The sequence below is a fragment of the Phlebotomus papatasi genome, chromosome 2, assembly GCF_024763615.1.
Source record: "Phlebotomus papatasi isolate M1 chromosome 2, Ppap_2.1, whole genome shotgun sequence".
Classification (NCBI taxonomy): Eukaryota; Metazoa; Arthropoda; class Insecta; order Diptera; family Psychodidae; genus Phlebotomus; species Phlebotomus papatasi.
The window spans coordinates 24,100,950-24,113,826 of NC_077223.1; the positions used below are offsets into that span (position 1 = coordinate 24,100,950).

Genomic DNA, 12,877 nt, shown 5'->3' on the forward strand with positions numbered 1-12,877 from the left:
CAAAAAATGTAGCTTCGACAAACGAGATGACATGAAAGAGACATTGGAGGAATTCCCGAAGGACAAGGAACTATGAGAATGAAGGTGGCCGAAATAGGGCACCAAAGCTATGTCTATATTTTTATTCATTTTAAAATATATTAAGAACGATTTTAAAGTAAATAAAGACGATAAACTGTCTACAAGGTTCTAATCAATACTCATAAATTAGAAGGAATAAAAAAAAATCAATTTCTATTAAAGATATTACATTTTAAACTTGAGACTTTGGCGCTTGCATGCAACTATGCCGAAATTTGGCACACTTACCCTAATTGATTTCTGATTTTTTTTCTTATTCAGACCGTTCTGATTAAAAATTTGACTCGTTTTTAAATGATGTGTAATACTCTGAAAAAAAATGTTTTGTGAAATTAACAAGACAAGTTTGTAAAAAGGATGTTCTTCCATACAGAATATGAAAAAGTTTGGTCAAATCGGTGGCCAACGGGATCTTGTTAATAGTTTGTCAAATGGTGTTTTTCCATGTAAAATACAAGTAAAAGTTTTGTTAAATTGGTAAATAACACCCTTTTAACAAAATTTCAACAAAATCCATTTGTTCGGTAAACAAAACATTTTTTTCAGAGTATAAAGTTCTTTAGTAATACAACTTACTTACTTTCCACTAAGTTTTATTGGTTTACAACCGATATGGACCAATTTATAAATCGCTTGAAATATCTTAGCCGATTATTACTGAAAATTGCGAGAAAAAATATTATCTCGTCTCTACTAATATCAGAACCTTTTAAACGAACCCAGACTAGCCTTAATTGGTTGAGACATGCTCTCTTTACTTTATTCTGTTTACCTTTTGATCTTGGAATCAGGGGCATTTTCGTATAAGGATGAATAATGGGGATGGCCCGAAGACTGCGGGTCTCTATCTCTAACCGTTTGGCATCTAGTTCTATCATGAACAGTTAGACAGGATGCAGCGGGTTCACAGACTTTTGAAAATCTTCAAAACAAATCCAAACTTGCCCCAATAGATTGAGTAATACACTTTTTAGATCTGTTTAACACTTGACCTTGAGAAATCCATAGTAACAATAATTTTATTCAAGGTCACTAGCCCGTACATAGATGAAATGTCTATCTAGCAATCTCTGAATTTTGTCTTTGTTGCTAAGATCGCCTTCAGCCTACAGGTTTAGCCTAGTTACCGAAGGTCTCAAAATCCTAATAGCAACCAATTCAAGTTGTTCTTCTGATTCAAATATAGATTATTTCCCCTTAATTGTCCATTTCTAAGTTAGAATTTTCCAAAAATTTTCGACTTACAAGAAATTAGAGAAGTTAAGCCTTGTGGCTAAGCCTTAGGTCTGAAGCGCATATAAGTCTCTTTATCTTTACTAAATATCATAGTAAACTTTATCTATACGGTTAACACATTAAGTACAGTAGACTCTCTCAAATTCGGGCATATGGGGCCGAAATGTCAGCCGAATTGCACAGAAATTCGGGCGACAAAGTTTTTGAAATGCAACGATTTTTTATTCATGTGCATACAGATATTGAGTTTACACACTCATATATAACGTAAATTGCATGAAAATCCCTCAATAATGCAAAATCACATCAAAACTAAGACAAACCATGCCAAATTTGAGGATATTTGATTCATTTAATAATCATAATCAAACTTGAAAAATGACAACAGACTTTTTTCAAATGTAACCGCTGCCCGAATTAAAAAGTAGCCCGATCTTAAAAGAGCCGAATTTGCGAGAGTCTACTGAACTTATTAAGCACTAAAAAGTACTTAATTTAATGCAATGCCTCAAATTTTATTTACAGTAGACTCTCTCAAATTCGGGCATTTGGGACCGAAATATCACACGAATTAGAGAGAAATTCGGGCATGAATTTTTTTGAAATGCAACGATTTTTTGTTTATCTGCATTCTCATATTAAATTTACATGCTCATATTAATTGTAAATTTTATGAAAGCCCCTTAATAATGCAAAATCACATCACAACTGAGACAAAGTATGGCCAATTTGAGCATATTTGCTTCATTCTATAATCACAATCGAACTTGAAAAATGGCAACAAACTCTTTTCAAATTGAACTGCTAGTCGAATTAAAAAGTAGCCCGATCTTAAAGGAGCCGAATTAGCGAGAGTCTACTGTAGTTGTAGACTTGTAGAACAGCGAACTACTTAGCAAATAATTAAAATTTGAGCAACATTTTATTGTGCCAACCCCAATTGTTTTTAATTTCTTTTCACTCTTAATTACACTTAAGCCGAGAGACGATTTAACGTAATTATAATCAAAATAATGATTTGACTAATTTCCCATCAGTTTTTTACTAACTAAGCCGTTTATCATCTTATGCCGAGAGACAGATATTAATCAGAAACTGATGGAAATATCATCTGATCATTTTTTGATTATAATATAATTATGTTAAACTGTCTCTCGGCTTAAGTCGTAAGTGTGTGTAGGGCATAAGACTGCGATATTGAAACTATACCCTTGTTAATTGATTTCGTAAAATAATTGATATGGGGAACTGTGCCAAATTTCGGACAAGTTGTATATGTAATACACCTTAATATCTTGAGTGTGAAATGCAATATTTTTTATCTTTTTAATATACAAATGAGAAATTTTAACTATTAATTTTATTAGTTCTGAATTCAGGATTTAGATTCATTTGTTATATTTGCCTTTTCTAAAACTGATCGTAATAGATTTGAAATTAAATAAAACATACATAATTCCTTTGTCTCCTATATCGGACACAAAGTTTCTTTTTGTCCTTTCGAGGATATTTCTACAGCATCTCGTATGAAGTTGCGAATCTCATTTGTTTCGCTGGTATTTATTGTGCAACCGTAAGAAATTAAAAAAAAAATGATGAAACTTAGCGAAATAAAAGAAGTGTCCGATATTGCAAGCTATCCGAAATTTGGCACAGTTTCCTCTAAAAATAAAAAGTAAAATCAATATTTAAAAGTGTAGCATAAAAATCACGAGCATTCTCCAAATCTTCTGCATATCCACTCTTTTTCATGAGGTATTTTAAGAAATCCCCATTAAAAAACGTTGGTTCATTTTGTGTGTGTGTGTATTTTCAACGAAACTCCGTTTTATTCTGCAACTCCCAATCGTTAAATCATTATTTAACATAATAGTCCAACCGACGAAGGGAAGATTTTCAGTCTTAGCACATACTCTGGCTTTGAACCCTTTGAACACTTCAGATTTTTTCCAATTCCTTCAATGAATCTGATCTAATAGCAATATATTTTAATAGCTTGTCCGAGGTTACATATTTCCTTTAAAAAAATTGGTCAGATTCGTTAGAGGAATATGGAAAAAATATGAAGTATTCGAAGCCAGAGTGTGCGAAGCCTGTGAGCCTTCCCCTATTTCTCTTCTTTAGTGAGCGTTTGTTGATTTCTAACAAATCCTGGAATTGATGTTTCGTGTATCATTAAAATGTAACATTATTTTTTTTTTAATTAACAAATCTGAAAATTAAAAAAAAGGAATGAAAAATTCTTTTCAAACTTAAACGTATTGTTAAAATATTTTCCGTATATTCACGAAAAAATAAGAAATCGTCAGTTAAATCAGCATTTGTCGTAACTTCCTTTTGATAACTTTTCAGGAGACGAAATTTTCAGTTCAGCTTCATTTTTCTTAAAAATGAGCCCCGAATGCGATACTTTTGAGTCAAAATAATAAAAGTGACACTAATAAGCTGTAAGTTAACTCAAGAAAATCTTTATAAAATTATTTAAAAGCTGAAATATTGAGAAATATGTTAGAAGAAACACGATAAGATTTTATCGTAAGTTCCATTGTTTATAAAGCCGTAACTTCCAATGTATGGAAATCTTGGAAGTTACGACAATTTTCAAAAATGCATTATATCAATTTCAATTAGTCTAGTGATAATAAGCGCCTTTATTTGACTAAATTAATCAATTAAACTGTTATCCCTGTCATTAAAAGCTTTTATTTCGTAACTTTTATTGAATAAATTTTGTGTGCCGCGTCAGCCGCGTCGCTTGTTTTGTTTTGAATTAATGACAAATGAAAAGGGATTTATTCTTACTTTTTTCTCGTAAATATTGAATTAAAATTATTTAATGTTGCATTATTCACACTGTCTTTGGAGATTTGGAAGAATTTTTGAACGTTTTAATGAGAAATATTACATTTTTGCTGCAAATTACAAGCCATGCAAACGAGCAATAGAAGTTACGGCAAATGCTGATTACAGAAAATTTTTTATGAAAATTTGTCGTAACTTCCCCAAAAATGGAAGTTACGACAAATTCTGATAAATTTTTCTTAATTAAGGGCACTTACGATAATTATTGTTTAAAATAATTTTTAATGGGCTTATAAAAGTTTCTTTTTCTCAAGTGCGTTTAATAAACAAAAGTACGCCGATTCCAAATATGTATATATATCAAAATAGCAAAAATGAATTTACGACAAATGCTGATTTAACTGACGAAATATCAAGCATGTTAATCAAGTTGATTAGTGAAATTTCAAAATGTTTCATGTTTCATGTTTCACTTTCTTAGCTCAACTGAAATATTTGCGCTTCAGAAGAGTAAAATCATTTTTGCAAAAGTATTTTGTTAATCAACTAATAGTTGGTTTTATTCTTGCAATGTATTTTAAATAATTTCACTTAAAGATTTGTGGAGTTTAAAGATAACACGAAGCACTAAAAAAACCGTCATATGTTGATAAAAAACATTGTTTCATGTTTTATCCTTTGATACACTTTTTATTAGACTGGAATTCACAGTTTTCCTCTTTGAACATATTCACAGAGAGAATATTTTTATCTTGCGAATTTGCAGAATATTGCGAATGAGTCTTTAATAGTTGTTTAGGGTTGTAGATATCCAGGGAGTTTCATTCTCATAAAGATCCATGTTGTGAAGAATGATACGAGTATAAAGATGAATCCCATGGCTGTCAGGAGGATTCTGTTGAGTTTTTGTTTCCCTGGAGTATGAGTTTGGTCCATTATTATGAATCCTAGACCACCAATTGTGAAGAGGAAGCTACTGGCCAGTCCCTCCATGATATACTGCCCATTGACTCTGTAGGGCATAAATGCCACTGGTCGGGAGTGTCCGTGCTCATCTGTTGTTGATCCTACACTTGGTGGTTCAACAATAACATCATAGATAATACCTGTTTTGGGAAGAACAGTGATTTAATTCCATTTCAAAGAGAAATTGTTGATTGAGCTTACCTCCGGTCACGAGAAAATATGAGAGGAGGACAAATGAAAAGACTGTGATGCTGCTGGGTTGTTGGAACCATGATGGTCTTTTGAGGCGTAAATTGGGGACCTCAAGGACGAGAAAGGGGAGTCTGTAGAGATCTTCCAGCATGATGAATATTTAAAAATTTTGTGCGATAAATTACCGGGTGTGTTGATGACGTTGATGACGTTAGCAAAACATCAACAACAATTGGCTGCAATGATTTTTTGGGCTGCGTGTATTTTCATTTTTGTTTTCTTTCCGGGGGAATGTTTTTTGTGGTTTTTGTGCTGATCTCAGGATTTTTGTGTTAATTATTTTTCTGCTTTAGAAGCATGTCAGTGTCCAAAGACCTCGCACATGATGCTCTACCAAGGGCCTCAGCTAAATTATCAGTGTCTTCCATATCTATTGATGATTTGCACTTGCTGGAGAAGGATCTGCTTTTCCACGAAAAAGTGAGTCATCTTCTCTGTATTGTGAGGAAAATCCCCTGATTTTTTTTTTGGGGCTTTTCTATAGGTTTCTGTGTGTTTTCTGCTATGCCGGGAAAATAGGGATATATCTTTCATTCAGCAAGAATTGAATCTTGAGTTTAGAGTTCATCGTGGAAGGGCCATTGGACATCAAAGGGCATTTGATAAGTCAATAATCACTACTTGGGCTAGAAATGATGCAGATTCCAAGTGGAGGGAACACCTGGTAGAGGCTCTAGCCATTGTCAAGTGCAATAGGGTTTTGAAGAAGCTCGGATTTGATTTGCAAGATATTCAGGAGACTTACCACCCTTTGATTGATGAATTTTTTGTGCATGTTCATCCAATCCTCAAGATTCTCTTCCGGATGTGCGAGAAGATGACTTCTCTTGAGACTCGCAAGTTGATCCAACATATGAGAAACAGGTATGATAATTGTGGAGATTTTGAGGTGGATTCTGAGAAGTTTATGGAATTGCATTTGCTCAATTGGATCAGTATGAGGATTATCTCAATTGGAGATGAGAAGGGCATTGGATCGTATTTTGATGAGATAATTGCATTCCTCAAAGTCAATGAAATTGATGAATTTTGGGAGAAACTCAAGAGATTCACAGCAATTGCATCAGACGCAAATTTAGAGGAAAGGAGTCCAGGTCGAATGAAGAAGGGAAGTCCTGGTAAGGAGAGAAAAGATCTTGAGGATTTTTTCCATATGAATTCAGGAAATATGGGATATGTTTTAGTGATCAATCAGAAGAATTTTCACAAAGAAAGTGGAAGGGAAATAGATTATTGCTTTCTGAATGGAGATTTGGAGACAAGATATGGTACGGATAGCGATGTAAAGAGTATCCGAGAGACTTTTTCTGCCTTTGGATTCAATGTGATTGTCAAGGATGACTTGAGAAGTGATGAAATTATCTGTTCAATTGAGGAATTTGTGGGGAAAACTGAAGAAGAATCTCAGTCATCTTTAGTTGTTGTGATCCTATCCCATGGATTTCAGGGCAGTGTTTATGGATCAAATAGCATTCCTGTGGAGGTGCGTGAGATCAAGGATGCGTTGTGTGATGAGAGGCTCAGTGATAAGCCCAAAATTCTCATTATTCAAGCATGTCAGAGCAATGATGATTCGGGTAAGGGGAAATTGGCTAGAGATGGACCATCAAGGATGGGAAATTTGATAACAGCTTGGTCCACGGTTGAGGGATACACTTCAATTCGTCACACAATAGAAGGCACTTGGTTTATTCAGACACTCTGTGCTAAACTCAGTGAATTCCATGAGAAGGAACATTTTTACGATATTCTAACGAAAGTTCATGCTGAAGTGGCTGACAAGGAGGGCGATAGTGGCGAGACTATGCAACCAAAGATTGATTCGACACTCAAGAAGAAGCTCTACCTCTACCCAATGAATAATTTTTGATTGATTACTTCATACTTATATATGTTTATTTTATGATAACAGAACATTGTTAATTAAAATCACTTGGGATTCCACACGACTGAGCCCAATTTTTGATTTATTTCCGCCAAAATGATCGATGCGATCTTCTGTTTTTCCTCAGACAACCTGGAAAAAAGATGACAAAGAAAATCAGATAAAAAAAAGATCTCAAATAGAGAACAAAGCATGGGCGTACCCAGCTAGGAGCGGGGGGGGGGGCAGCTGCACTGAGAGAAATCCGAAAAAGTTAAAATAACATTCCGGAAATGTTAATTTTACCCTGCATTATTGATCCGAAATCGGTGTAAATATTACCCTTTTTAGGTGTATTAGGGGTTAAAGTTACCCTTTTCTCATGTTGATTTTACCCTCAAAATGTGTGAAACTAACATTAAAAAATCTTGATATATTTTTACACATAAAAAGTGCTAAAGTTATGAGGAAAAAAAGTTAATCGCACTCTCTTTTTTTTCTCAGTGTGCCCCCCCTAGAAGCGTCAAAGACAAAAACAAATGAAAAGTAAGAAAAATATTTGGTCAGCAAAAAATAAAATTAAGTTATACTAGTAAAAAAATAAAATCTTTTCATAATTTTTCAATCCATAAGGTAAATTAAGCTAATTCAAAACCTGCTCCAATTGGAACTTTTTCGCTATTCCAAATGGAAACGTCACTGTTTTCAGGATAAATACAGTACTAAATTATTATATTTATATATTTTCTATACCACAGTTTCATTATTTAGTTAATTCTACTCCAATTAAAGCGAAAATCCATTCATATTCACAAATTTTAATTTGTTAATTTCTCAGAAAAATTAAAAGTGTAGCTTTTCACCATCGAATTTTTCATCGATCAACCATGTTTTCCAATGAAAAACACAATAAAGTTACTGTTTTTTATTCATTTTGTTTAATATTTATGTCATATTTTGGGATAATTTTAGTTAAATTAAGTGCTAATCTTTATTGTTAACGGTACGTGAAGTTTTCAAATGAAATAATTACCTATTTAATGAACAAAACGGGGTTTTCTGAAGTGTCTGCAAATGCTTCAATAGGAAACCCCGGAAATATATTTTTTTTTGGAGAGATTTTCTTATTGTTTTAGATGGGAAAGGAGAAAAGACCAGGAATAAGAACAAATCCTGCACTCAGGAGCAACTCAACAAGGTTTCTGAAGCCTTTCGTCGCGGTTTCACTTACACTGTCTCCAAATAGAAAATTTCCCTTGTCTCCATTTGGATTAATTTGCTTGCAATACAAGCATTTTACGCTCGCGTCATTTTTCTTGTATTTAAGAAGTTTTCAAATTATATCTAAAGAATTTTCACTAAACAGTAACATTCTAGAAGAGTTGAGGAGCAAATTTATATGTAATTCTCTTCAGAGAAAATATGAACTTAATGTGTTGAATCTTCTGTCAAAGTTAAAGCGTCTGAAAATGGTTTTGAATTAGGACAATTACCCTAATGATTGAAAGTTTCATGAAAATTCTACTGCTTTTAAAGTTGTAAATTTAGTCACTTCTCAAATTTGATATTTTACTGCTCGGTTTGTACAGTGTCAATTCAAAAATTAGCTTATAAAAACTCAAAAACATTTAAAAGCCCAATGAGGGGAAGGGGTAGGGCAAGGCTGTTGCCCCCACTCCACTACATTCAAAAATGAAAAAAAGTGTAAAAATGGTCAAATATTTCGTAACTATTTATGATTTCATTTTATAACGTAATTTCAGTAATTAATTTATTCAGTAGGGGAGACTGGGGCAAAAAGTCACAAAACGGATATTTTTTTTACAAGCTACTCGAGTGCTTCAAAAATTTCTAATTAGCGCAGTTTTATAGGAAATTTACCGCTCTACAACTTTGTTAAAGCAATTTTCTTCTATTTTGTAAGGAAATACTGTTATCGAGCCAATTTTTTAAAGGTAATTTAAAACTTAAATTTACTTAAAAAAATTTTAAAAACTTAAAAAAAAATTTAAAGCTATTTTAAAAAAATGCTGGGGCAAATAGTACCAGACATGAGGTATTATCATATTTTGATTCGCTTCATTACAGGCTTCCGTAAATTTGAAAAAAATAACTAGAGGACATACTTTCATAGAAAATTTATTCATCTAAAGTTTAGATTCTAAACCTTTGTAAAACACCTTTTCTCTGCGAGAAAAGCGAAAGAACGAGAAAAGCGCTTTCAAGCTATTTTAGAAAAAAAGAACACAAAAGACTGCAAATCGTTTGACCAATGCAAACATCAAGCGGCGAGACATGATTATGACGTTTCTTTTCGCCGTGAGACATCAGAAATTACTTCGCTTTTTTGTTACTTTTACCTCTATACCTTTTGTTACTTTTTACCCCAAGTGGTCACTTTTAATAAAAGGATTTCTGGATAAAAGAACTTTTGTGAAATTCCAAATAATCCAAATGATTTAGAAAATATTCACCAGTGCATCAATTTTAGAAAATAAGTAGGTAATAATTGTTATCTTCTGCAAGGAAAATATTTCAAAAATAGGACGATAAATTTCGATATTTTTTATTTTCTAAATTCCTTGATCGAATTCTAAGAAACTTACGACATTGAAGAACGTCTAAGGAGGCTATTTATAGAAAAAAAATTTGAGCCGCTATTTTTTTCCTTGGAAGATATTGAATTTTAAATTTTTCGATTTGTGACTTTTTGCCCCAGTCTCCCCTACTCTATTCCTTGAAAAATTTAACTTTTAATTTTGAGTTTAACAGGTTTAACTTTGAAAATGCAGTGAAATTTTAATTATTTTTAATAAAAGTTAAACGGAAAAGTGGAAGCTCTCCTTTTCAAGGAATGTAGTACTCAATGTTGATCAACAGTAAAAAATCAAAATTTTGAAGAATGATAGTAGACTCTCGCTAATTCGGCTCTTTTAAGATCGGGGTACTTTTTAATTCGGGCGGCAGTTAAATTCGAAAAAAGTTTGTTGACATTTTTCAAGTTTGATTAAGATTATCAAATGAAGCAAATATGCTCAAATTTGCCATGGTTAGTCTTAGTTCTGTTGTGTTTTTGCTTTATTAAGGAGTTTTCATGAAATTTACCATAAATATGAGTATGTAAACTCGATATGTGTATGCAGATGAATAAAAAATCGTTGCATTTCAAGAAATTTGTCGCCCAAATTTCTCTCTAATCCGGGTGACATATCGGTCTCAAATGCCCGAATTTGAGAGAGTCTACTGTATTTTGATTAAGATTGTTTTGAAAACATGCACAGCTTAAGCATGAAATGGTTAAGATTGTGCTGAAAACATGCACAGCGGTTGGACTTCTTAAAACAGATGGTGCTCGTCAAAACCGGTACAGCCGCGCACAGCTAAAAAATAAAATGGTTAAAATTGAGCATAGTCCTGCATAGCTCAAACGAAATTGAATCTAAATTTTTAACAGTTTTCTTAATTTTAATCGTTTTATGTTTAAGAGCTGTGCGCACAATATCTGAGAAAACGAGTTTTATACATAATCTGAACCATCTTATTCTTGAGCTATGCGTATTTTCAGCACAATTTTAATTTAGTATTTTGAAGTATATTTTTTTTTATTTCAAGTCGAAATCTTGAAAGAATCTAAGAACAAAATGCGTTTCAGGAGCCAAGAGGAGCGCCAAGAAAGCTCTGCAACAAATTAGGCGCCCCCCAAAAAGCACCTGAAGGAATTTAAAGTGTCCCTTTTTATTTCAACATGAAATCTTGCAAAATTATAAGCGCAAAACGCTTTTTTAGAGCTTCATGGGCGCCAAGAAAGCCTTTAGAACAATTGTACGCCCTAGAAAGTGGGAGAATTAAAAAAGCTTTTTCTTCAACGCGAAATTTTGATAGATAAGTACAAAATGCATTTTAGGAGCAAGAGGAGCGCCCCATAAAATCTCTGAGAAAATTAAAAGTGTTAACGCAAATTTTGGTAAATTATAAGGACAAAAGGCATTGTAAGAACTAGAGGGGCACTCCAGAAAGACTCCACTGAGAAAAAAAGAGGGTGCGATTAACTTTTTTCCCTCATAACTTTAACACTTTTTAGGTGTAAACTATATCAACATTTTTTAATGTTAATTTTACACCTTTTTAAGGGTAAAATTAACATCAAAAAGGGTAGCTTTAACCCCCAATACACCTTAAAAGGGTAATATTTACACCGATTTTGGATCAATACTGCAGGGTAAAATTAACATTCCCGCGAAATGTTATTTTAACTTTTTTTTGATTTCTCTGTGTCGGAGTCTATTTTATTAAAATCTTTTTTACTTGAACATGGCAATTATAAGGAATCAGGGTTGAGTTGTCTAAAAAAAAAAGGAACATCGGCGCCTCTGGAGGCTCGCGCTCGCGCCCTAGGCGGACCGCTCCTCCCGCACCCCCTTAGGAACGCTACTGCAGGGAACAAAGGGAACGATTAAAACTCACTGTGAAATGGTATCCCCTCGTTCCTCCTCATCTTTCTTTGTCTTCCTTCTGGGACCCCTTAGACGTGTTCCTTTGGGTCCCTTCCCATTTGACTCTATGGAAAATTTTGGGTTGTTCTTCCTGTCCTTTCTCTTCTTGCGTTTATTCTCAAATTTGGACGGATCATAGAACTGAGGCTTCTCCCGACGAACACGACCAGTACGTCTCTTCTGACCATCACCTTCTTCGTCTTTCTTCTGGGAATTCCTTCGGGCTCGTGCATGGAAAAATGAATGACCACATTTGCAACTTTTACATGCCACAGCTACTTGCAATTTACACTCTGGGCAGGCTTTTTTGATCATTTTCTTGGGGCAGGAGAAATATATTTTTGTGGTAGTATCTCCTGGAAATGTTGACACTTGTCTTTCCAGTCGGCAATACAGGTCATTTTCCCATGGCAACACTTTCCCGCGTAAACAAATACCGCGCTATTTGGAAGTAACTGGAAGAAGAGGGAGTGTGTACTCATGGATTACGAGAAACATTTTCACTTGAGTGTTTTTGGGCAATTGGAGACAATTTTCCTGCCTCTGGGATGTGACAGTAAGTCTGTCTATTGTCGCTATGAAATTCTTGCTGGACCAGATTGGGAATTGGTGTCAGGAACAAAGTCTGGAATAACACAGAATTGCTCAGCTTCACGACATCGTTTCCAGGAAATCTCCTTCAATATGCCTCTGGACTTTACGTACAAATCTACAAATCCTTTCGGATGTAAGAATTTTAGTGAAATTTCTTTTTTTTTTTTGGTAATAATAGAGTTTTTCTTTAATCAAAGGGCCTCAGATTGTCGTTAGTTTCTGGGGAAGTAATTTCTGGGGCAGTGAAGTCTGTCGAGGATATGCCAGATTTCACGTTCCTCTGTCCAGAAAACACAGCTATAGGATTAAGGCTCCTATCCTTACGCCAAAACCCATGGATTTGTGGTCAAAAGTCGTTGGATGGATCACAGATTGGGTACCTGAATTGAGAGATCCATCTGTCTTAATTCATGGAAATCGTACCAAAGGTATTCATACGGAATCCTATGGGTATTTGCAGGCATCCTTTGATATACTAACCAGAGGCAGTGAAGCTCTGCATTTGGAGTGGAATTCACGGTGATTTGCCATTGAAAAGTTTGATTACCAAAAATATATACATACCTCCTACATATCGTCCCAGTTTTTT

General features: G+C 34.0%; 4 protein-coding genes across 4 annotated transcripts; 2 read left to right on the plus strand and 2 right to left on the minus strand.

Moving 5' to 3' along the window:
* Window positions 1-4,763: 4,763 nt before the first annotated feature.
* On the minus strand, window positions 4,764-5,430 carry LOC129803282 (putative oligosaccharyltransferase complex subunit CG9662). The gene is made up of 2 exons (XM_055849732.1): window positions 5,287-5,430; window positions 4,764-5,225 (listed from the first exon to the last, which is right to left on the minus strand). Exons 1-2 carry the CDS (start codon window positions 5,426-5,428, stop codon window positions 4,915-4,917), a joined length of 453 nt encoding a protein of 150 aa, XP_055705707.1. The 5' UTR covers window positions 5,429-5,430; the 3' UTR covers window positions 4,764-4,914.
* A 204-nt stretch (window positions 5,431-5,634) lies between these two features.
* LOC129803222 (caspase-8) lies at window positions 5,635-7,281 on the plus strand. The gene is made up of 2 exons (XM_055849667.1): window positions 5,635-5,757; window positions 5,822-7,281. Exons 1-2 carry the CDS (start codon window positions 5,635-5,637, stop codon window positions 7,205-7,207), a joined length of 1,509 nt encoding a protein of 502 aa, XP_055705642.1. The 3' UTR covers window positions 7,208-7,281.
* LOC129803284 (UPF0547 protein C16orf87 homolog) lies at window positions 7,267-12,084 on the minus strand. Its single transcript, XM_055849734.1, has 2 exons — window positions 11,666-12,084; window positions 7,267-7,354 (listed from the first exon to the last, which is right to left on the minus strand). Exons 1-2 carry the CDS (start codon window positions 12,007-12,009, stop codon window positions 7,267-7,269), a joined length of 432 nt encoding a protein of 143 aa, XP_055705709.1. The 5' UTR covers window positions 12,010-12,084.
* LOC129803273 (B9 domain-containing protein 1) lies at window positions 11,978-12,860 on the plus strand. The gene is made up of 2 exons (XM_055849723.1): window positions 11,978-12,421; window positions 12,486-12,860. Exons 1-2 carry the CDS (start codon window positions 12,175-12,177, stop codon window positions 12,809-12,811), a joined length of 573 nt encoding a protein of 190 aa, XP_055705698.1. The 5' UTR covers window positions 11,978-12,174; the 3' UTR covers window positions 12,812-12,860.
* Window positions 12,861-12,877: the final 17 nt, after the last annotated feature.

Coding starts and splice junctions, on each gene's coding strand:
- LOC129803282 (XM_055849732.1), bottom strand. CDS start 5,428: ATGCTGGAAGATCTCTACAGACTCCCCTTTCTCGTCCTTGAGGTCCCC. Junction 5,226..5,286: donor ATATTTTCTCGTGACCGGAG/GTAAGCTCAATC, acceptor TTCCCAAAACAG/GTATTATCTATGATGTTATT.
- LOC129803222 (XM_055849667.1), top strand. CDS start 5,635: ATGTCAGTGTCCAAAGACCTCGCACATGATGCTCTACCAAGGGCCTCA. Junction 5,758..5,821: donor ATCTGCTTTTCCACGAAAAA/GTGAGTCATCTT, acceptor GCTTTTCTATAG/GTTTCTGTGTGTTTTCTGCT.
- LOC129803273 (XM_055849723.1), top strand. CDS start 12,175: ATGGATTACGAGAAACATTTTCACTTGAGTGTTTTTGGGCAATTGGAG. Junction 12,422..12,485: donor ATCTACAAATCCTTTCGGAT/GTAAGAATTTTA, acceptor CTTTAATCAAAG/GGCCTCAGATTGTCGTTAGT.
- LOC129803284 (XM_055849734.1), bottom strand. CDS start 12,009: ATGATCAAAAAAGCCTGCCCAGAGTGTAAATTGCAAGTAGCTGTGGCA. Junction 7,355..11,665: donor CGAGGGGATACCATTTCACA/GTGAGTTTTAAT, acceptor TCTTTTTTCCAG/GTTGTCTGAGGAAAAACAGA.